The sequence below is a fragment of the Nelusetta ayraudi genome, unplaced genomic scaffold, assembly GCF_046127955.1.
Source record: "Nelusetta ayraudi isolate G7.1 ecotype Tasmania unplaced genomic scaffold, CSIRO-AGI_Nayr_v1 ptg000052l, whole genome shotgun sequence".
Lineage (NCBI taxonomy): Eukaryota > Metazoa > Chordata > Actinopteri > Tetraodontiformes > Monacanthidae > Nelusetta > Nelusetta ayraudi.
In genome coordinates this window covers 3628034-3652500 of record NW_027466102.1, presented here as the reverse complement: position 1 = coordinate 3652500, position 24467 = coordinate 3628034, and the positions used below count along the sequence as shown (strand labels likewise).

Genomic DNA, 24467 nt, shown 5'->3' with positions numbered 1-24467 from the left:
TCTCCTTTCATTCCTCTACTCCGCTCTCTTCCCCTTGCTCTTTCCACTAAGATGACAAAAGGCGGGTTGAGTCTCCCTCCTTTTCTTTCCTCCGCCGCTGCACCTTTCCTCTCCGCGCGCACATCTCTCGCCGCCGTGTCTTCTATTCTCTTTGCCTCCCCTCTTCTCCTCCTGCTCCCCCATTCAGCTCTCATCCCATTCACGTATCACCATTGAGCCGGCGGAAAAAAAAGGTAGATGCTCCTTTGCTGGAGGTCACGCGCGAAAGAATCAGAAGTCGTTTCTGTTTGAGATTTCTGTCTTTGTTCGAGTGTGTGTGTGTGTGTGTGTGTGTGTGTGTGTCAGTTCTCCGAAGCTCATCAAAAGGAGCAGGACAAGATACTCTCTTGGCCTCGCCATGGTAATTACCCTAAGCTACAAATCTTTCACTGCTTCGCACGTGACCCATCCGAAGGCAGCTCCTCAGGCGAAACGTCAGCGGTCACCGCATCGCTTGATAAAGACTCAAACTGAGCTTTTGAAAATAGAGAGAAGGTCAAGGCAACCACCACTGGAGGCGCAACACCTCTGACTGGCATCCCAGGCACAGGTCAGGCGTATCCGAGGCCTCCCTCCATCCCTCACTCCCTCACTCACTCCCTTCCAAACCCCCGGTGGGAGTCTTAAGTAAATGTAAACTAATCGCCTAAAAAGAAAAGGAGCTCTAATGTGAGTCAGCAGTAAGTGGGCGGCCATTAACAAGCATGGGAGTATTAGATAAGTGAGGCCGGGCCTCCTTACAGGGTAAAGCACTCAGCCCTCGGCTCGCTGGCTGAGTTGCTGCTGGTCTCTGGCCAAACGCTGATGGCCCGCAGTTACGCAGAGTGGCAGCCGGGTGGCGTGAGGTGGCGCTTCTTTCGGGTGAGGCTGATCTCAGTGACTTTGAGTTGGGACGGAGGTTAAAGTGAAGCAAAAGTCCAAGCAAAAATCTACCCATCTATCGTATCCATCCATCAATCTATCTGCCATCTATCTACTGTATCTATCATCCATCTATCTAAATAAACAAGCCAATAAAAGACAAAAATGGATTAACAGTCATATATAACAAGTGCGCGTGTGTGTGTGTGTGTGTGTGTGTGTGTGTGTGTGTGTGAATATACCACATCAGTGCTGGGCTCCTGTTTAGCAGTGGGCGGGCCTGCGGCAGCAGTGGGCGGGGCAGTGGGTGCCACGGGGGGCGTGGCCTCCTGCTAGTCAAAGGCAACAAAGCGGGGGGGGCGGGGGGGAAAGGGGGTGGGGTTTCCAGTCAGCCGCAGGTTAGTGGACCAGTCGTTACGAGAAGCAGCGGGAGCAGCTGGACCGGCCCGAGGAAGGAAATGAGGCGCGACACATTGGAAACAAGACAGTTTGAAGCGGTCAGCAAAGCCAAAGAGTGAGCCGGGATCAACACGGCGGTGTTGTGTTTTATGGCAGACCTGATACATCTGCATGTGCTCTGAATTCTGAAACGCCAGTCTGGTTTCAAATTCAGTTCATTTTGCAACTGCGGGCGTGACCGACAGTCTTGGCATAAAAGGCTCATGCGAGGCATCATCTGTCATCAGCCCGAACATCTTTGTTTTTCCAGTAGCTCAGCAGGGTCCGGATGCTACAGCATAGACCTCTAGGCTGCTGCTGAAGTGACAGCAGAGTTCACAGCATCACCCGGACCGCGTGTCACACTGCTGATGAGACTGAGGGGCCGTCTGCACGAACACGGGTGTGTTTGTTTGAAACCGTTTCTCGCCGCGGTTTTGCCTTCCATCCGCACCTAACCGCAGATGTGGGCTCCTGAAACCGGAGTTTTTTGTGACAAGGGTGAACTTTTTTTTTCTGAGAACTCGGGTTACAGCGATCGCATGTGGTCAGCAAGCGGACAGGTAAACCACAATAATCTCTTGTTGGCCTTGTAAAACATCACAGGGTGTGACGGTAAACGGTGAGGCGTCTCCGCAGAGACGCATGGACGTGACCAGCCGATGGAGACGCCGTTAGGGAGCGGCTAGACAAACCACTGCTAGCGACTCATCGGCGCTTTGTGTGTCGCCGGGCTTTGACTTCCAATCTGTGTTAAACTTTTTATTGATTTTGTACTCATGTTACAGTGAGCAGAAACTCCACTTCGCCGTCAGTCCACAAAAGAATCCAACCTGCTTCGGTTAGCCGTTGTTGCGACTCCAGTCATGAATTTTTCCAGCCTTGTGATTGGCTAAAATGGTCTTTTTAGGAGCGATATCGCCACCTACTGCTTTGGCATGTGCACTACATTGCCTGAGTCAGATTTTGCGGTTTCATGTGGTTGGAGAGGCCAAAACCGTGGTTTCAGAACTACCCGTGTTGGTGTAGACAGGGCCCTGAAAGAAAAAAGCTCAGACTTAAAAGTCGGGCGACGTTAAAAGGCAGCTAATGTTTCTCATTCAGACGGAAATTTGCAGCATTATGTCAGTGACTTCAGTCGCAAATGACTTGTTACTCAACTCAGCTTCAAGGACTTTGTGTGACAGAAACAAGTGCCTTTGAAAAGTGGCTGAAAAACAAAGAACCACAAAGAAAATATCCCAGAAAGCAAACATTTTTTTTTTTTTTTTAAATGACACTCGGAGCACTTGAACTAAGGCCAGTGGATGAGTCGGGGGGTGGGGTGCAATTTAACTTAAAAGGAGAAATATTCAGAATAATGGACCTTATATTTCACCATGGCAGTTTTGTGAGCGTTCAGAATCAACAGCGGCAGAGCGGCCGACTGCCGGGACGATTGTTGCCAAAAGGTCCGTTGAATTGCAGGCCTGTGCTCGGAGAGCTATGGTTTTCAGCTGCCGGGCACTACATCACAGAGCAGGTGAGTGCGCAGCCAATGAAGCAGGCTAGCCGGAGAGTTATAGCCTGGGGCGGAGCCGGCTCTTCGCCTTCGTGCCTCCTGATCAATGAGCAATTTAAGCGAGTAGCCGATCTGCTGATCGACCTTTTAAATAAACTTATTAAACCTATCAACTTATTTCAAGGTGTGGCACAAATGAGTCGCTGCTAGTTAGTTGGAAGTAACTTAACGGACGGACGGCCGCCACCGTGACAGGCTGCCAGAGGCGTGGGTTTAGTGGCTCAAGGCTAAAGGGACTATAAAGAGGAGTTAATGGGCTGTGCAGCCGCGGTGATGGAGCGCTGGGCTAATACAGCGAGGCCGAGAAACACTTCATCAGAGGAAACACTGAGTTTTTTGGGTGGCTTTGTGTGTGCTTTAACGCTACGTGTGGAGCACATCCACGCAACCGCTTCTGAATGTAGCTTTGCGAAAAATTGTGAATCTGTACGTTTTATAAATATTTACATTTTCGCGCACTATGTGCAATATGACTTTAATGCAATACACAACACTGCACACGAGAGCGTGTTCCTCTTGGTTAATACTTTACTTTATTTATATACTAATACTTTATTTTTTCTTCCTTCCTTACTCTATAGTTGACCTTATTTGATTTCTTTATTTCTTTTTGATTCATGTCATTTTCTTGTTCTCCATTGTGCTACATGTTGCTGTAATTGTGTAAATTTCCCCAATGAGGGATAAATAAGGGGATTCTATTCTATTCTATTCTATTCTAGTGGTCTGCCTTATTTGGCTACTGTTTGTTTGCGTTGACGTAGAAAGAGGAACCGGCCAGGCCTGGAAACAAGGAAGGACGTTTCCCTTTCTTACAGCACGTGTTTTTTTTTTTTTTTCTGTTGTCCAACAAGGAGGTTTTTCACAGATTGCTCCTTTAAATAACGAACAAGGCCTGTGTCATTCCTGCACGATCCACTTCCTCGTTAACAACAGTACCGTAACAGTACTCGGTGACACTTACGGCAGGAGGCAGTACGGCCGCAGGTGTCGGGGCCTGGCTTGGCTTCAGCTCCTCCCCTTCCTTGTCAGGCTCCTCCTCATCCGGCAGCAGAGCCGGAGGCAGCGGCGGCGCCAGGTTGGGGCACTGGCCGATCTCTGCGTGGTCGAAGGACACAGGCTGGGAGAAGTCCGAGAGTCTGAAAAGCAGGTGGAAAAGTGTGACTCTCTGTGGAAGATTTGACAGCAATTACTTTTTTATTCAGTACATGAGGAATATGAGTGAGATGTCATGGCACGGACAGTCAAAGCAAGACGCATAAGCTTCCTTAAGCGAACACTAAAAAAAGTTTTTCCTCCCTTAAAATCGTATTTTCAAAATCATTGTTATATCTTATTGACTTGTAAATGGAGCGGATGGCCCTGCTGGACTGTGTTCTGCTGGCTGGCTGCCTTGCAAGAAGGCACCTGGCTCGACGACACCGGGTCGCCAGGGGGTTGAGAGCCTTAATCAGGATAAGTTTTGTGGTTCCTGACCTCCATCAACATGATGGCCCAGACTTCTACTACTGCAAATTAAAGGCTCTCTTCCAGGCTGTGGCTTCTCGTTCAATCTGGCCCGAGAGAGCGGCGACAGAGTTCAGTCTGCATCCGACAGTATACATTAAGTCTGAACTCCAATCGAGACTGACGAGGCTTTAAACTGAGGCACTAAGGGTGTGTGTGTGTGTGTGTGTGTGTGTGTCAAGTAGTTCTTTTTGCAGCCTGTTTATCCTAGTCGCACACGTGCAATGTTAATCAAGTCGCTGTGCAGAGTTCATGTAGTGGTGCTCTCATCACCCTGTACAGCTCCACCACTGGCTGAGTAACAACAACTCTTCTATAGTTTCAGTTACAGTAGACTCAAATATAACGCTAAGTTATTCAAAGACTCAAAACGTTAAAAAAAATGGTAACACAACTGTGGATACATAGAGATTTTATATACGACTCATATACTCAGCTTGAAGACCCTGGAGTTTAATTTAGCTAGCTTTTAGCTGTAGTCATTGCTTCCTTCTAAACTTTAGCTCTTCTTACAAGGACGTAAGAAGCTAGCTAACTAGCTGGCTCTCTGGTCTCCAAGTGTTGATAACCATAGAAGAAGTGGTTGGAGGAGGAGACGAAGAGAAGAGGAAACAGTAGCTGAGCAAGTGACCTTACAGCTCACTGAGAGCGCCGAGGTAAGACCAGCAGACTAGTCTGCAGCTTCTTAGCTAGCTAGCTCGCTGTTGCTGGCTTGGCTAGCTTTGTCGCTTTTGCCAGTGAAGCCGGCTTCAGCCTCAGACCAAATGTGCAATTTGCGACTGTTTGAGACCCGTGCGACTGCTGTCTATGGATGTATGGATTATGAATGGATAAGTAAGGAATGATGGCTGTTGGGTAAATGAACAGCTTTGGAGTCTGAGGGCAGCTGGAAAGGAAAAGAGCACAGGCACAAGCACAAGTCCATGAGACATGGGTGTAATTTGAGTAATGAGGATGTTCATGATGCGGGACAGCTCTATTACTGCCACTCAGCCAAAATGATATGGCTGACGCAGGCGTTATTAACCACACTTTTATCATGTACCAGGTCATATTTGCCACAAAACCATAACGATGCCCGCAAGACAACAACACAGACACAGCACACGGGCGCTGAATTCATTTACATTTTAAAAGTCGCCCGTAAAGTAAAGTAAAAGTAAAGCAAAGACTCGACGTCACTTACATGTTATTGATCATGAGGTTCCATATGCAGCCTTGGAACGGGACGTTGACTCTGTTGGACGTGCGCTCCACTTCGGCGGGAATCCCGCCCAGGAAGACGTGCTGCAAGTTGACCGGCTGGTCGTTGGGGAGGGACGTCTCTCTCTTGGCCTCCTCGTCCACCTGGACCGCCAAAGATCTGCGGGGAAGGCCAAGCACAAACAAAAAAAAAAAAAGGAGGTCTGACACAAATGCAGACGATTACGAGAATAAAAAATACATAAATAAAAAACCCCTGAAGTGTAAAACGGACCTGCCGGGCAGCCTCTCGATGCGCAGCGAGTGCTCCCTCCCGTCGTTGAGCGGGCCCTGCTCGGGTCGCCTGATGACACGGCGAGGGCTGTGACTGCCGGTGAACACCAGCACCTCCAGAGAGCCTTTGTTCAGCATGACGGAGAGGTAGGGCTGCGGGAGACGGGAGATAACTTTATTGAAACCCATGGAAGAGGGACAGCTGAAAGCAGCCGGAAAAGAAAGAAAATGTTTCAACACTGCACAGGATTCTAAGGGACCTAGATAGTGTCTGTCTAAACACTGTAAGCATAAAATAGGCTTTATTTGACTGTGAACATCAGAGAGGACAGAGAAGGAGGAGAAGGAGGAGGAAGATTAAGTTGAAGCTGGCTTGATTGGAGGGGCTCACAACCATGAAGAGAAGATCAGAAGAAACAACTTCAACTTTGTATCTAGTGCGTGTGAGTATGTATGTACATGTGTGTGTTTCTATATAAAAACACACATGCATACATATAGATAAATAAATACATGTATGTACATATATATATATACCATATATACACATAACGTACGTTATACGTCATACGTGCATAACTTCAAGTGAACAGGCTGAGAGACTGATTTTTTTTTTATCATCCAATAAAAAAAAATAACTCAGCTAAAAAAAAAAAAAAATTGCCCCATGTTTACAGCCTCCAGTAAAAAGGAGGAAGGTTTTTCAGCTTGCTTGAGCTCCCTCACACATGTGCAGAAGGGCAATGGGTGTTGCCAAAGGAGGTGGCAAGCACCTGGCTGGGCCGGGGGGGGGGGGTTGTTGAGGTATCAGTGCCCTCTGTGACATCACAAAGAGCCACTTTCCTTGCTCGTATTCCCCCCCCCCCCGAAACATTCATTTAGCTTCATAGCAGAGTGGCTAATCCTCCCGCGCCGCGCTCCGCCTGGAACCAAGCCGTCCAGCCTCCCGCATCCCGAAATCCTCGAAATGTTTGTCGGGAGGCGGCGAGGACGAGAGGGAGGGTGGGAGGGACGGAGGGAGGGAGAGATAAGGATGGAAGGCAAACAGGGGGGGAGCCGAGCCGAAGTCAAAGGGGAGAGTGAGAGGTGGCGCAAGAGGGGTGAGGGGGGGAAATAAGAGAGGTGGGAGAGGAGCGGCGGAGGAAAGGATAACAAGAGATGAGAGGAGCAGAGAGGAAAGGATAATAGGGGGAAGAGATGAGAGGGCAGAGAGCAAAACAGCCCGGCAGATAGAGAGGAAGGGGGGAGGGGGGGAGGAGGGGGGAGACAGGCAGGCAGGCAGGCAGACAGAGAGGTGGCAGGGAGCAGCGGTGCAGGGTCAGGCTAATTTGAATTTTAATTCACTGTGTGCCAGAGGGCGAAGTGGGAGACAATTTACCACCTGAAAATGGAATTTCAATTTGAGGTCGGGGGACAAATTGAACCGAGATGTAGCTACAACATGCCTCTCGCTGCACACACACACACACACACACACACACACACACACACACACACACACACACACACACACACACACACACACACACACACACACACACACACACACACACGCTCACCAGTGCAGACAGGTGCACACAAACGCACCACGCATGCAGACAAAGGCAGGTTGACTTGGATTTACACAGCGCGTTGAAAGGCACACACACACACCCACACACAGACACACACCCACATCCACACACACAGACACAGACACAGACACAGACACAGACACACACACACACGAGCGAGCAACGCTGAAGCATCCACGCACTCGCAATTCAAATGCAACAACCAGTCACGTTTGAGGAAAAAAGTGCACGCCCACCTGCACAGTGCACACCTGCTCCCCCTCCACTTGCCCCCCCCCCCCACCCGCTCCCCCTCCCACTCGCAACACTTTCAAGATTTCAAATCATTTGAAGTTGTTGCGTGCGCCGTCGCGCCGTGTTTTGGTTTCAGGCTTGGGGCCGGGAGCCGCTTCCTCCGAGTCTCAGTGCAAACCAGTGCTGAGAACAGCGACGGCACCGACTGCTCGTGCTGCTTTTTATGTTAATGAAGCGGGAGAAAGAGTTTTTGCCAATAAAGCCCATTTTGAACTGCGGTTGGTTCTGTCAAAACGTTAGTAGAGATCAGGCAGGGCAAAAACTGAGAGCACCTGTCACCTGCTTTCGCTCAATGGCCTCCAGTGGTGGGAAAAGGTAGCAGGACACCCTTCAATGACTCCACTTAAAGTGTGGAATATTTGGAGCTTCCGACGAAGAAAAAGCATCGAATGGTTGCATTTCAGATTGCAGCGTCTTTCACTCAATCTCAAACATCCTCTTTTTGCCTTGTAACCTCCTCAATTATTAGCAACACCAAGTTTCAAGTCAACACCAGTTTTTATGTGCAGCACTTTGAACTGCAATTCCTACTGACTGACTTGAAATTATCTTCACCATCTTAAATATAGTTCAGCAGCAGTATTGGTATTGTAAATGTGACCATGAGCCTCTGCCCTCCTGAAACACTCTTTTCAAAGTCAAACTTTCAATGGAAATTTGAAAGTCAATGAGAAAGTTGGAAAGAGTTGGAGAAAATCTACTTTAGCACAACCCTGCAGACGTCTGAATGGGACTTTTCATGAGGTGCGTGAGACCTGCGCGTTGAAACATTTTGTTTGAAATCATTTTAATTGTCATAGACTCCTATGCAAATTTACCAATTTGGAAAAGAAAACTGTTTAAAACTAAATATTACACCTATTTTATATTTGGCAGTGTTGCCATTGAAGGTGTTTACAGCCTCCGTTCCTCAACCACTGAGACGGCCGTCGGCTCGTCAACTCGCGTCCGCCTGATTCTGTGCAAGTGCAGCGCAACGGCAGCAGAAAGACTGCGGAGCAGTCGGATTCCCACGCGGCCAAACGTCTTTCTTACATCACCAGATCGACTTTTGCTTCATCAGACTTCGACACACTGCGCTGCAGCTGCTGCACTTGGAATTTAGTTGGAAATCTGAGCTGCATCTCCAATGTCAGCCAGGTAGAGGAGGAGGAGGGGGAGAAGAAGAAGAGAAGGAGGAGGAGGAGAAGGAGAAGAAGAAGAAGAGGACGAAGAGGTAGAAGAGAAGGAGGGAGGAGGAGAAGAGGAGAAGAAGAGGAGGAGGAGAAGAAGAGAAGGAGGAGGAGAAGGAGAAGAGAAGGAGGAGGAGAAGGAGAAGAAGAAGAGGAAGAGGAGAAGAAGAAGAAGAAGAGAAGGAGAAAAAGAAGAAGAGAGGAGGAGGAGAAGAAGAAGAGAGGAGGAGGAGAAGAAGAAGAAGAGAAGGAGGAGGAGAAGGAGAAGAAGAAGAGGAAGAGGAGAAGAAGAAGAAGAAGAAGAGAAGGAGAAAAAGAAGAAGAGAGGAGGAGGAGGAGAAGAAGAAGAAGAGAAGGAGGAGGAGAAGGAGAAGAAGAAGAGGAAGAGGAGAAGAAGAAGAAGAAGAGGAAGAGGAGAAAAAGAAGAAGAGAGGAGGAGGAGAAGAAGAAGAGAAGGAGGAGGAGGAGAGGAAGAAGAAGAGAAGGAGGAGGAGGAGAGGAAGAAGAAGAGAGGAGAGGAAGAATAAGAAGAAGGAGAGGAAGAAGAGGAAGAAGGAGAGGAAGAGGAGCAGGTCTGTCAGAGGACCTGAGGATTCTACTTGGAGCAGACAAGGGCTTCGTTCTGCTCACAATGTTTTCATATCACGTTTTATGAGATGAGAAATTGAGCAGAAATATGTTGTTTTAGCACACACACACACACACACAGAACGCCTTCAATTTCTGGGAACGGTCAGGCTGAACCTTCTGCCTTCTTATCTCAACCTTTTTTTCCTCCCAAACTTCTTCTTCTTCTTCTTCTTCTCTTCCCTTTTGTCCGCCGCTCCTCTCTTTCATCCCCGAGTCGCTCCGCATCTCTCCCACTGTTTCTTTTCATCTCTCCGCACCGTGACCATTATCGACACTGCCCATCATTCCACTTTCCTCTCTCCCCACTTATTCCTCCTCCTCCCTTCCTCCTTCCGTTTCACCTCTAACTCCCCCCCCCACCCCCACCCCCCCGATCCCTCCATCCGTCGTCTCTGGTCCCCTTCCCCTCATCCCCCCTTCTAAAACATCCATTAGTCAAGGCCAAGTTGAGTTGATGGTGTTTTTAACCTCGCTTAACCTTTCTCTCAGTCTATCTGTGCGGACACGCACGTGCACGCGCACGGACCGACACACACCAGGTCGGCGTAGTTGAGAAAAATAGGTCCCGGCTCCCGACGACCAGTGATGATGGATAAGGCGGACGCAACCCTCAGTGTGCCCTTTTCTCACACACACACACGCACACACGTACACACACACACACATTATCCTATTCAAACACATAATGCATCCACATTTGACTAATATTTCTGCCTCTATGCATCTTTTAAGCATAGAGGTGTCTGGGTGTTTTATGTGTATGTGTGTGTGTGTGCGTGCGTCCGAGAGGGGGAGAGAAAATGTTTGTTGCTCCAAGACAAACTAATCAGCCACCGCGGACGCCAACAAACTCAAATCTCATTAGCATGCGCTGATGGAAAGTTCATTCACTTAGAGGAGAGGTGCCGGCGTGCATGCGTCTGCACAGTCAGCCGAAGGAGGACGCGGGCATTCCTACCGGCCCATACGTGTATGTGTGCGCGTGTGCGTGCGCGAGTGTGTGCGTATGTGTGTATTTGGGATTCCATCAGCCGGTGTTTAGGATGATCCAATTAGCTGTAATGCCGAGAAAATGCAAAATCTCATTAATACGGCAGTTACGGAAACGGCATTAACTCAGGCAGAGCGGTGCTGTGTGTGTGTGTGTGTGTGTGTGTGTGTGTGTGTGCGCGTTGCGTTGTCTGAGCACCATGCTCACGAGCTGAACCCACCTCTCCGGACTGTCTGCGCCTCCTCTTGGAGCTCAAGGCGTTAATGTTCCTGGCCTGCGTGAGAGAGACAGGACGTTAGCAGGTCTAATAAGAACGTTTAACCAAGCAGATATTTTTGGGAGAAGTGTGACTGAAGGCTCGGGGATGAAATTTCAGAAATAAATGGTGAGTGGACGGCACCTGTGTAGCATTTCCAGCACCTTCACGGTATAACACCAATGGGTGGCTGCTGCCATGCCAGGCGCTGCCAGCCCCATTAAGTGTCTTGCCCAAGGACACAACGGCAGACTGGGGTTGCACAGGATTTGAACCGCCAACCTTTCGGTCGTTGGGCAAGAGGCTCGACCTCCTGAGCTACAGTCGCCCAATCACAGCACAGGATGCACTTTAAATGCACTAGAATCTTTACCGGTGAACTTCGTTTACATTTTAATTCAGTACTTATTGCGTGACCTGCTGCTGTCTAACAAGGTTATTGGCCACAACCACTGAATGTTCGCCTTCATTGACAATTTGTATTTATACCGCCCCCCCCCCCCTTCATCACGCCATTCACAATTTCACACTGCTTTTACCTCGAGGCCGCAGCTTGTAGACTTTGTATTCATTCCCTGACATTTATTCACATGGAAGAAAGTGAACGAGGCACAGTTGCGACGTAGGGAGGCAGACCTGTTGGTTGAGGGGCGAGGCTCCGCCCACTGCCAGTAATATGGTGCCGGTCTCTGCCAGGGTGCTGAACGACAGGCTGATCTCGGTGCCGACGGCCAGCAGCACGCCGCCCAGCTCCATGTAGCCGGGCCTGGAGAAGCTGACGGTGTGGATGTTCTGTGGGATGGAGAGGACAGGGTTACAGTGAGTCTAATGCTGTGTCTCAATTCAGGTTCTGCGTCCTTGAAGTGCGCATTTTGAAAGGAAGTTGTGTCATAGCACTGCGCGAAGGCTTGTCCCAATTCCCGAGGGTGCTTAGGACGCTGAAAATGCGCCCTCGGAAATACGCACTAGTTTTAGCCGATTCCAAGGATGCACCGCTACTATCCTTCGCGTACTTGGGTATCCCATGATGCTTTGCGTGCTGCTGCAAAGCATCGTGGGATCCTGGGAAGTCAACTGAAATTAGCGGCATCTACTGGTTAAGACACGACATATAAATCTAAATGTTGAAGTTTCACATAAAGTATCCAGTTTTTAACGTAGGATTTTATTTATTTGATCATCCAACGGCATCGTTAGATGGCGAACCAATGGTTAGCTTGATGCTATAAAAACGTCACTTCCGGGGTTGGCCAGCCGGAGGGAACGGCGGTGACGAAACGAGGAAATACGCCGAAGGCTAGACCGTCCCGTGTGGTTACCGGGGAGGCGGGGTTTGGTCCGTCCTTCTAGGCTGGGTACTTGAAGAACGCTTCCTTCAGACGGAGGACACTCGGTCTCAAGGGTGCAGAACCTGAATTGAGACGCAGCATAAGGCTGCGGCGAAGGTTTCATTGCCGGTAAGTTTTTCATGTGACACAATTCATTGGACTTTCGCAAAAACAGCCCGTATAACGTCACACGGCTTCTTCCAGTTCATTATAGAGCCACCAGAGGGCAGTGCGCACTTCATCTGCAGCCCTAGATTGGCAAGGACCCGTCCCTTGGGAGGTTGCTTCTGATTGGCTAGCATGGCCACCTTCACCTTAAACCGCCTTTGCTGATCTCTGTTGCAGAAGAGAATAACGCTACAGCAGGGGTGGGCACACTTTAATGGCTCAGGGGCCACATTGACTTGTAAACATTGACTGACGGGCCGCGCCAGCACCCAATGCATACATATGGAACATAATTAACAAAAATTCACATAAACATAAATCCTCACTAAAATCCTCAGCTCTTATTCTTGTTTTGATTTCTGCAAACATGCATCTACTGTCTTATTACAGCTCCAGCATTGTTTTTCTCTCTCTCCAAAAAAAAAAATATGCTGGAAAAATTGCAGAACACTTTGAACAATAAAAAACAAAAATTCAAAAGACTCTTTTGTAACATTGATTTTTCAAATATTGAAAAAGGACAATGTTAATGCTTCCATTCACTTTCAGTGGGAACAGTCAATCAATTGCCTGTTGACCTGGTGGCGCCGGTTATGACATAATGTTTATTTGAAGTTGTGATCGGCGATATATGACCTGCGTAGTGTTTTTATTTTGAAAGGGACACAAATATATGACGTTGATTTCCTGTCTGGTGCGATCTGCTCTGTTGAACTTGACGGGATTTAGCAACGGCTCCGTCAAAAATAAGGCTGCTCCGGGTTGACAGCGCTGCGGTGCGGAGAGACGCTGCTGAGACGGGAGAGTGGCGGCGTTCAGCTCCGATGACCCGTGGTGCTTGTAAATAAGGCAAATGCGCCATCCAGAGGGCTGCAACGCGAAACAGGACAAGTTCAAATGGATGCAGTCATAATGATATGATTTGCGCAATTCTGTCAATTGCCGGCGGGCCCGATTAAGAAGACCAATGGGCCGGATGCGGCCTGCGGGCCGTAGTTTGCCCACCTCTGCGCTACGGAATCAAAAATGATGAGGAAGTAAAAAAAAATTGTCTTTTTCCAGCATGTGAAAAACCATCAGGGACGTCATGGTTTTAAGAGAAACCAATAAATAAAACAACAACAGATAATAATAATTCTTATAGTTTCTCCAAAATAGTGACCACACTGCCCTCACTGTTCAGTGCGGGTAATAGTTGCATAATATTTTTTCTGTGGGACAACAGAGTGTTTAACACACTTACACTGCAAGGTAAGTGGTCACAGCAAATGGCTGCAGTATCAGTATCGCTCCCTAGTGGTTCACTGTGGTACAGGCGTCCTCTTCTCCATTGGACAGTTCCCCTCAGGGGTGGCGAGAGCCAATCATCTGCCTCCATTTTACAACATCCCCCCCCCCCTGGCCACTTCTGTCAAACCAACTAGCGTCACGTATTGCACCTCTACATCCGTAATTCTCATTCAATAAATGCAAAACAAGGAAAAAAATGTGTCAGAAAAAGAAATGCATTCATTAAGTCAAAAAGTGTCATTTTAGTTCTGAGGTCTGGCGCCTACAAAGCTGCTATAAAATAGACTGAACCTCAGCTGTCATCACACGACAACATACAGAACTCTCTTTTCATACCTGCTTGTTTTTTCTCCAATATTACTTCTTTTTCGCCCTTTCAAGACTGTAACTGATCAAATAATAGCAAGATTACACTAGTAGCACTTTGTCACCGCAGCACCTGCCGCACCTCAAGCTGCTAAGATTAAAAGTGCCACGTTTCACAGTCACAGCTACACCGAGTCCAAACGCAGCCCGTCAAGCTGTCAGGACTCGCGGCAGGCGCAGCGAGAGCAGAGAGAGAGAGAAAAAAAAAAAAAAACACTTGTACGGCTTTGAACTCTGCACCAGACTCAGGAACAGGAAGCTGCGGCCTGTTTGTCGACAGAACGACCATTTAAAACACCCTGACCTTCGCTCAAACAAAAAGTCAACTTTCTAACTGGTGGATTGGTTGGTAAATGGGGAGGAAATATAAAGAGCCGCGCCGTACACAGGAGCTACACAATCACATTCAACCCTGGGCCTTTCAGCCTCTGTGCCGCTGAATGGGAGGCGCTGCGTCTATAGAGAAATGACAGCAAATGCCATTTGTGGCTTTTATAAAGCCGGCGCTGATAAGAAAAAAAAAAAGCATGTTTAAAGGTGTTGGTTGGCGTTTGATGTGAAGAGGAAATAGAAAAGGAGCGAAATCAAAAGAATTATCCCACTGCATTCCACCGGGCATTTCATCCCTGGCCCTCAGCTCGCCTTGTTTACTGGAGGCAACTTTAATCTCAGGAGCGGAGGATGATGGTGAAATGGCATATTTAAACAGAAGCAGAGTTAGTTTAGAATATTTGCTCCATGTTGAACATGTCACTATGAATTTGTTGGGTTTTTTTGCAGTGATTATTTGGCTCATCAACCTTTTTTTTTTATTAGTAGGGATTGACACTAAAAGGCAGTTAAATAAAAATAAGCACATGAAAATTCTTTGGAACACATTTCATAAAGGTGCAATAAAATACATATTTATATTTCAATATTATGAAGAGAACTTGTAAAATAATCCAACTGTCAATATGACGTAAATATCCTGTTATATTGTATAGATATTTTATTTAATTTCTTTAATTATTTTTAATTATCATAATTTCCTTCTTTTGCACTGTATTGTTGCTGTAATTATGCAAATTTCTCCAATGTGGGATTAATAAAGGCTTCTATTCTATTAAACAACATACAACAGGACAACGATAAAGCAATTGAACGGTTGACCAAAAAGAGCAAAAGAAAATACCAAACACAGCAGGAGACGGAATTGGGGGTGGGGCTTAGTGGGCCGTCTTACCTCTGCATTACATCCTTTAGTGACCCCAGTATAATCGGAGCTGCTGAGGAGATTATATGGAGTCCTGGAGACTTCGATCTCCCGGAGACATCCTGTGTAGCGCTTCAGCGTGACCTCCGACCTGCCGGGAAATTAGACATGTTTTAGAGGGAGCGAAAAAAGAAAGGAAGAAAAGATGCCGCAGAGGTAGAAATTCTGTCCCCTAAAGCCGTCTACTTTTCCCCAAGAACGTGATGGCTGCAGCGGTGGAGCTATGGTGCGTTGTGTATACAGAAGCGGCGTGACGTCTAGACTATGAATAAAACAGAATGTGTCGTTTGTCTGCGTTGACAAATTGTGATTTAGCAGCAAATCGGTCTAAGACATTGTGATCATGAGCTACAGGGTTGCCAAGACATACTCCTATATATATGGGAACAGGCTAGGAGAGCCAAATGACTTTATTTTACTGCAATTATGCACTTTTATCAATGTATTTATGAGCAGTATATTAGATTTTTACGAATACAAAAGTCATTGTGGCCAAATCTTACACACTGGAGCTGTAATAGCAGTGCTGCTCACAATATAAAGTGATTAAACATGTACGGCAACCTCACGTTACGATTGCATAACATGACAAACAACAGAGTTTCTAATTGTTGCGGCTTTGCAAAAGAAAGCGCCGGAACAAACTGACGCAGACGCTTGGATCTGCGTGCAAAGCCAGATTTGACCACGAATGCGCATCGCAGCGCCACAGGCGCGAGAAATCCTCGGCCAAAACGTTGCTGAGCAGACAAACGTCACATTCAGATTAGCCAGGGGCTGAGAGAGAGAGAGAGAGAGAGAGAAAGAGAGAGAGTGATTGGTGCAGCAGCAGGAGCCGGCCAGCACGAGCAAAATATTCAGTGGCTGTGCCCTCGTGGCCAGAGCGACTGGTCTCATGCAGAGGATCACATACAGCAACAGCCGTGTGTCTGGTGGCTGATTCATTTACCTGGCCGCCATGCTGTTCAGACAAAAGATGACATTTGAGCATTAAAAAAACACTTCAAACACAGTTTCCGCACTCAGATGGGCAGACACACTAGATAAATATCCAGAGTAAGAAGGATTTCAGACGGGTGTGAATTGCCGACGATCAGTTTTTCATTTTTGTGACAAAATGATGAGAATATTCGGAATACTCGAGAAATTTCAGTTGTTCCTGTTGAATCCAAAATACACATAAAACGAATGATATTTACACAAAAGTCAACGTTGTCCTCCCTGAACCACAGAACAGAACCAGATTGAGGAGATTAAGGCTTCGCCGCCAACACTGGATGCTAAACGACTGGTGTAATCGTAACTGAACAGACGACGATGCCACATGAGATAAATAGAAAGATTTGTAACATAGTGCAAGGTCACTTCACCTGATAATTGTTTTACTCAGAGGTTCACGTTTCATGAACACTGTAGAACATCGTGTTTTTCTAAGAATTTTGGCCACCACAGTACACCAATATAACACTTCTAAAAAACAAAACAAAGTAAATAAATAAAAAACTAATATTTGCATAAATATGTGGCTATGAGTCAGCGTGTACCTGTAGTTTCCGATGGTGGGCAGGCCTCCAAAGTAGATCTTCTGGTTCTCCTTGAGGTTCAGTCCGGTGGCCGAGCCCTGAGACATGGCAACGATCCTCTCCTCAGCGCTGGTGTCGATGTCCACAACAGTCACGGTGGCTTAAAGACGCACACACACACACACACACACAAAAAGTAAGTATGTGAACAAAGACTGCCATTTTTTTTCTTTCTTTTAGTTAAAACCTGCAAACATTCGGGGGAGAAAAATAGATGTAGAATCCAATGTGGATCTATAAATCAATTCCCATCAATTCTATTTTTTTCTATTTCTATTTTGTTTTAATAAAAATCCATCTATAAAATCAAAGCTTTTAAAAAAAATCATATTGCAACTCTACCTTGTTTCTTGTTCCGCGACACAGTGAGGGACTTCCAGCGTCCGTCGTTGTGCCTGCTGGCTGACACGGCGCTGCCCACCCCTGATCCCAGATCAAAATTGACCTTCACCTTGCCCTCGGAGAGCTCCAGGGACATGAAGTCCTTCTGCGGAGGGGAGCGCAAGAGCGTTTGGGGGCGAAGCTCTGACATTTTGAATCCAATAACCGTCCACGGAAAAAAGGCTTCGGCTTTCGATGACCGGCTGCGCACGTACCATGTCTTCCGTGGCTAAATACATGAGCAGGGCTTCGGAAGAGAAGGTGCGGAACTTGAAGGCCACGGTGGAGACGTTGGGGTTCCACCTGGTGGGTCGCCCCACCGCTGCGTAGCCCTCGCCGTCCAGGTGGACCGTCCCTTCGCCGTTGGATCGCTGCGGGCTGACGAGCAAACAGAAAAATACATTTTCAAGTCCTCTGACTGACTGCACTGAAACCAGACAGATAGACTTTTGTTATTATCTTGAACTTTTACCGAAGACAAAAGACGGGGATTGAATTTGCAATCAACCTTACAAGTTGGTTGGACTTCAATGCTGTAGTCTCGAAAGAAACAAACATCCACAAACAACACAAATCTTCAGAAAACAACATATTCTGCCCTCCACTTACACTCTCCTGCAAAATCACTAATGCTTTTGTGGGAAACGTCCGTGCCCCCTGTGACGTCACAGGGGGCACAGACGTCAAGTCCCTCAACTGTGTGTCTTTCTGTGAAGTGCAGTGAGCAAAAGAAGCAGCGGCTGCTTGCCACGTCAAGATGACATATTTGTTTTCTTCACCTGACCGCGCAGCCTTTGCAGTCTCCCTGTCGATCCCTGTAGTTCCACAGGCCGATGGCTTTGCCGTCCAGGAAGGTCTCGCCCATGCAGCCGGTGAACGTCGTCGTTCTCACTGCGTCCGCTTTCTGAAAGAGAGGAGGATGCAAACTGGATGAGTGACAGCGATTTTCCATAAAACGATTTAAGTGCATTAAAAAAAGAAATTACCACTTGACATTGAATGGAAAGTGCAGAATTCGAAAAAAAAAAACAACTTAAAAAACAACAACAAATAAAGTGTGTACGCCCCCTCCAGGCAGTTTTAGTCTTAATGTACAAAAGTTTTCCTCTTTTCGTCTTCCCGGCCAACGAACTGTGAAACTTATCCGTTTGCATTAACAGAGGTTTTGGCAGGGGAGAGGGAGGCCAAAGTGCTCCTCAGCCTCATTCACAAAAAACTAAACAGTATTTTCTGAATACTTCTGTCTTCTGCTGGTTTGCTTGTCTCTGCTTTGCTGTCCTACAACACCAGTGTGGTCCAGTGCATAATACTTAGCTTCATTTATGATAATTATATTGGTATTATATACTCCGAATACATTAATAAAAGTGAATAATCAAAGTATAATAAAAGGGATTTGGTTTTCCTACCCTTAGAACGGTTGTCATGTATATAGATATATGTAGAATATACTGTACATCGAGCAAGGGTCTTGCTCCCAGTTAGGGTGAACATTCACTTCCTCAAATAAACCAACAAAAAAGAAGGTGGACGAGGTCTCCAGGTTAGGGTGCGCAAGCACAGTAGTTCACTGGAACGCTTAGGAAGGGGAGGTAGGAAGCATGCTGCGGCCTAAAATGTAACCACTTGATGTCGCTGTTTATTCTACAAAATCTACAAATATTGCACACTTAACCTTCAAATGAACAAATTTGCAAAACTTAAAAAAAAAAAAAAAAAAAAAAAAAAAAAAAAAAAAAATCACTTGACTTTTCACAGGAACACTGGTGGCAGATTCCAAGCGCCGAGGGAACAGACACACAGACAACACACCTTGACTGTGCCGATGATTCCTCCGACAAACAGGTAGGCGTTCTGGTCCACGTCCAGGATGGTGTAGGCGGTGGGAGAGTTGGCGCTGGCCGCCGTTGGCATCATACCAGCCATCGATCCTTCCAGAGGATAAACCGAGACGGTGCCGTTAAGCCCGTTGCTGTGAACAGGCAAGAGCAGAAGAAGGGAAGGGGGGGGGGAGAAAAGTTGGGTTTCCGATTTTGTTTGGTCCCCCCCCCCCCGCCCATGGATCAGGTGGAAAAAGGAACGGCGGAACCCTCGGTGCTGAATGTGACTGATTGAAACGTGTCGCCATGGCGGCTTCTCCTCGTGAATCCTCGGCGTTCCCCCGTGAATTTTATATCCCGCCTCCGAATTTGTTTCCGAACAAGACGAGGTGCTTCGGCGTCGCGTCGGGGAACATTTTTAAAGACTTATAGTCTGAGTGATCCGACTTGAAAACACATCTGGGAAATCTACGGGATGGCAAAACCCTGAGTATGAAGGAGAAGAGAGGGAACCCTGCCTGATTGGGCGCTCCGACACGATGTGCACGTGGAGCGTTGTTGAGCTTCTGCGAGCAAAAAAACTAAATTACACACAAGGTCTATGTACTGATCCAGTCAGGCTGCATAGCCAGTGAGAGGCGAGCCAGATTTCCCGAGAGAGACAACACAGACGGAATGATGACGCTGGATCGTTAGATTTGGTTTTTGCTGTTGTCGTCCTTTACGACTGAGACGAAGGGGTCGGATGAAGTTCTCCAGTGCCTCTCTGCCGTATCATTAAAACATAAAACTTGTTTGTTGCCCCACATCTGTCAACCTCGGTGCTCGTCGGCAAATCAGATTTTTCCTTTTAGAAAAGCCTGACTGCGTGTTCAGGTATCTGCAGCCTACAGATAAGAGGTAAGTCAGCCTACAGAGATTGATGCTGTGTCTCAGTTCAGGTTCTGCGTCCTTGAAGTGCGCATTTTGAAAGGAAGTTGCGTCATAGCACTGCGCGAAGGCTTGTCCCAATTCCCAAGGGTGTGTAGGATGCTCAAAATGCGCACTCGGAAATACGCACTAGTTTTAGCCGATTCCAAGGCTGCACCACTACTATCCTTCGCGTACTTGGGTATCCCATGATGCTTTGCGTGCGGCTGCAAAGCATCCTGGGATCCTGGGAAGTCAACTGAAATTAGCGGCATGTACTGGTTAAGACACGACATATAAATTTAAAATTTTGAAGTTTCACATAAAGTATCCAGTTTTTAACGTAGGATTTTACTTATTTGATCATCCAACGCCATCGTTAGATGGCGAACCAATGGTTAGCTTGATACTGTAAAAATGTCACTTATGGGGTTGGCCAGCCGGAGGGAACGGCGGTGACGAAACAAGGAAATACGCCGAAGGCTAGACCGTCCCGAGTGGTTACGGGGAGGCGGGGTTTGGTCCATCCTTCTAGGCTGGGTACTTGAAGAACGCTTCCTTCAGACGGAGGACACTCGGTCTGAAGGGTGCAGACCCTGAATTGAGACACAGCACAAGAAGACCAAGGAAATTCCGCAGATGCAAAGCTGACCCCGCCCCCCTCTGCATAAAAGGTGACTCTGTAGAGAGGAAGCCCCTCCTTCAAGTTCCTGGGAACCCACATCACAGAGGATCAGTCCTGGGCGGCTTTCCTGGTAGAAGAAAGCCCAGCGATGCCTCCTGAGATGGAACAGGCTGCGGACTGATCTACTAGTCACCTTCTACCCGGCCCAAGTCAGTAACTGTTCGGCATGCTGCCCTCAGGGAGAAGGTTCAGGCCAATCAGGAGTAAAAGCAACAGCTTCTTCCCTTGGCCAGTCACAACCATTAAGATAACAGAACACAGAACACTGACACTTCCCCCCACCCGTCACCCCTGCTTTTCTATGCTGTATCTATGTGTGTGTATAAATCTACACATGTGTATGTATGCACGTATGTATCTGTAAATGAACTACCTCACCGCTGCTAATAACTACAGTGCAACATCCCCATGTGCAATACGACAATGACTAATGCACTGTGCATAGCTCTTTTACTTCTATTATTTCTTTATTACATTCCTTTTGCAATATTTTATTATCCCTTGTGTATACTCCACCCTCCCCTTGCTCTTATGACGCCTGATGCTTTTTATACTGACTTTTTTTACACTTAATACTGATTCCCTTGACTGCACCTTTGTAACCTTGCCTTCTTAGCTTCGTAGAACAGGGAACTGTATAATAAAAGCATTGAATCTCGAAAGTACATTTCAGAACCTGTACTTTTCCACTTTTACGACAGTAAAGCAGTTGAATATGTAATTTTACTCTTACCAGAGTATTTTTTGCTGTACTTTTACTTAAATACAGCATGTAAAAACTTTTGCCGCCTCTGTTTGAATGCGCAGCAAAAACATTTTTGGATAGCGCCACACGCTACACGTTACTGCCCTACTGCTGAGTCACATTGAGGGTCAGGAGTTGCTTTAGACTTGCACGTAGAATATTTCCCTGACCCGTTTCTGGCCAGTGGACAACCTCGCAGTGCTACTTCAGTACCTCATGAGTTCAACTGAAGTGCATGTTTACAAGCATTTTTCAAGGTGAAGCATTAGCCAGCCTGGCACCATTAGTGTTGCTTTGAATGAGGAGCCTATACAAGCATGTGATGTGCGTCCTGGAAACAAATATGTGAGAGAAAGAGTGTATGTTTGTGTGTGTGTGTGTGTGTGTGCGTGTGCGTGTGCAGACACCTTACCGAGACGCCTCAATGCGGTGCCAGTTCCCGTCGTGGATGGTGTGATGGGGATACTCGACTCTCCCAACACCCGAGCCCACGTCCCAGAGGAAGTTCACCTTCCCCTTTCGCATCTCCAAGGCCAGGAAATCAACCTGAGACGGTACAGGAGAGACACGTCCACGACATGCACGTGTAATTAGGACATCGCAGCCGTCTTACAGTTAGTGCGCAGGAAATATGAATGTGATGAATAAAATTTTTCCGCAGCCGTAAAGACTGAAATTTTAGGGCACTAAAAATATAGTTTTTGGTAGAAAAGAGTAAAAACAGCCCTCTGTTTACAGCTTCCTGCGAAAAATATTCCACATATTCAGAGACGGTGTTGTTTCCAACCTGACTGAGGTATTGTACCCTTTGTGACATCACAAAGGGCTGTTTTTCCCATTGGCGTGCACTTTCTGAAAAGCTGAGCAAGCAAAAGCATGAAGCTGGACTTATTTTTATAAGGCAAAGTTTCACATAGAAATGTTCTCTACATCAGTTACACCGTTTCTGTTTGTTTCTGTGTTTTTTGCTGCGGTGAGATTAAGGCTGAGTTATGAGGGGGTGCAGAGCAAGAAACAGGGGGGAAAAAAAGTGTTGACGAATTGATTTTAAAAATTTTAATGCAGTATACTGGGTATTCATCACGGAGGCGCCAGTAAAGGATGGAGCAACTTGACTCGGAGATCTGCACCATTTCTGGGATACAAAAGCTGCGGATTCCTCCATCTGTCTCAGTAAGTGGATTTTCACAGGATCTGGCTGCATTTTGATTAATGCTCCTATTACTTATGTATGAGCCCACCCCCAAAAAAAAAATTAATCCAAGAATTTTGAGCATATGCTCTCATCCGGGTGCTGTCTCCGAAACACACACACGCGCGCGCACACACACACACACACACACACACAGCATTACTATTCATATAGTGTTCAGCACAATTAGAGATTATTAGGAAGTCACATTTAAGACACACACACACACCGACACACACGGGCTTATCTCTCTGGTCTCTCCAGGGTAATGACGATTATTCATTAGCGCAGATCACAGGGCATCATCGTTATTATTCAACTAGAATTACACCATTTCAGCCGTGCACTGCGCTGACACCGAAAGGCGCACACACGCACGCGTGCGCACGCACGCCGGCGTGCAAACGCAAAAACAAAGCATTTATTATTCATGTTGAATTCGACACTATTGGAAAATTAGTGTGGGGAACAAAACACACACACACACACGCACGCGCACGCACACACACACACGCACGCACACGCACACGCACACACACGCACACACACACGCGCGCGCGCATGCACGCACATCACACGGAGAGTTCGCAGTCAGATGAAGCAAAGCGGTGATTTCTCAGGGGAAATCAGACAGGAGCAGACAGCAACATATACTTGATGTTAATTGCAGCCCGCTCCTCGGGACACACACATGCATATGCATGGACCCTTATACCTTCATACGCGCTCGCACACACACACAGGCGCACACTTAGGGTTCATCATTTAAAAGGGGGTGCTATCGAGTATGTGTCAAGAAATATTAATTATTCTGATATTAGACAAACCATTCTGGGAGGGTGTAAAAGTTGCATGTGTTTGCGCGAACCGCCGGCGCGCTTTGATCTCAGAGTGGATGTGCCGTCTGCGTGCATGCGTGCGTGCGTGCGTGCGTGCGCACTTTCTCAAGTATGATTAATGCTGCGTAGCACACAGGGCCACAGCCTTGCATTAAATATGATAAATGTTTGATTACAAAAAATAAAAAGAACGCAACCAAGTGTTGTGTTTTTCCCCTGACAAAGAACCCGACTTGTCCTCTTCACCGCGTTTCCACCAAAATGCAACACAGATAGTGGTGTTAGATACCTGAGGAGAATGTGTGGGTCTGAACTGACAGCAAGGCAAAAAAAAAAAAATATGGATGAGGAAAAATGACTTTTGACTCCGTTTTTGGTGTCGGCATTCATCAAGGAAACAAGTGCTGAAGCAGTGATGCTTGCCGGAAGCTAACTTGTTTTCAGAGGAGCAACCGTGTATGTGAAATTCAGCCTCTTAGACTCTACAGAGCAAGCAGCATCATTGCTGGCACAATCATGGTAGCGGCTCACCAGTGTGTGTGTGTGTGTGTGTGTGTGTGTGTTTCAATGTCTTACTAAACTGCTTGTTTTAAAAATGTCTTTTTCCTGCAAGTCCCTCACACACCGATTCGTTCACACATTTGGTCGTCTTCCGACAATGCTTTGCCACGGGATTTGAAATAGCGCACAGACTACCGTTAAATATGTGAAAGAAAGATCCCATCCATAACTCTATATATCGGCCGACACTACTCGGTAATGCTAATGATAGCATTAAAATGGTAGTCTACATTGGAATTTACAGCAAAACAAAAGAAATAACCAAAAGTGAAAAACCTTCCTGTACTTCGATTTTTGACGACGTCCACAAAACGCTCACAGCTGTGGATGCACAGGTAGGCGGTTTGTTTGGGCATTGCAAAACGATGGCATCCAACAGCACAACAGCATGGCAGATCAAACGAATGCCAAAAAAAGGCCCGATGCTAACATGAAACACAGCATATCGCCCCCTATGGAGAAGGAGTTTGACATACGACAGCTGTGGGTTGAACGAGTTCCCCTCTCCTGCTTGTATATCAGGGGACGGACTTCATGGGTTCTTTCA

General features: G+C 47.0%; 1 protein-coding gene across 6 annotated transcripts in view; it reads right to left on the bottom strand.

Moving 5' to 3' along the window:
* lama2 (laminin, alpha 2) overlaps positions 1–24467 on the bottom strand; it is a 190273-nt gene that overhangs the window by 8110 nt on the left and 157696 nt on the right. For 4 of the 6 annotated variants that reach the window (XM_076037571.1, XM_076037568.1, XM_076037572.1 and 1 more), the window contains 13 exons: positions 21741–21874; positions 18982–19141; positions 17949–18073; positions 17385–17547; positions 17131–17275; positions 16750–16888; positions 15176–15296; positions 11435–11590; positions 10763–10816; positions 5883–6034; positions 5592–5768; positions 3864–4038; positions 1143–1232 (listed from right to left, as the gene is read on the bottom strand). In XM_076037571.1, coding sequence (XP_075893686.1) covers positions 1143–1232; positions 3864–4038; positions 5592–5768; positions 5883–6034; positions 10763–10816; positions 11435–11590; positions 15176–15296; positions 16750–16888; positions 17131–17275; positions 17385–17547; positions 17949–18073; positions 18982–19141; positions 21741–21874 — 1791 coding nt within the window. The remainder of the gene's footprint in view (positions 1–1142; positions 1233–3863; positions 4039–5591; positions 5769–5882; positions 6035–10762; positions 10817–11434; positions 11591–15175; positions 15297–16749; positions 16889–17130; positions 17276–17384; positions 17548–17948; positions 18074–18981; positions 19142–21740; positions 21875–24467) is intronic. The other 2 variants (XM_076037569.1, XM_076037570.1) reach the window with 2 other exon arrangements.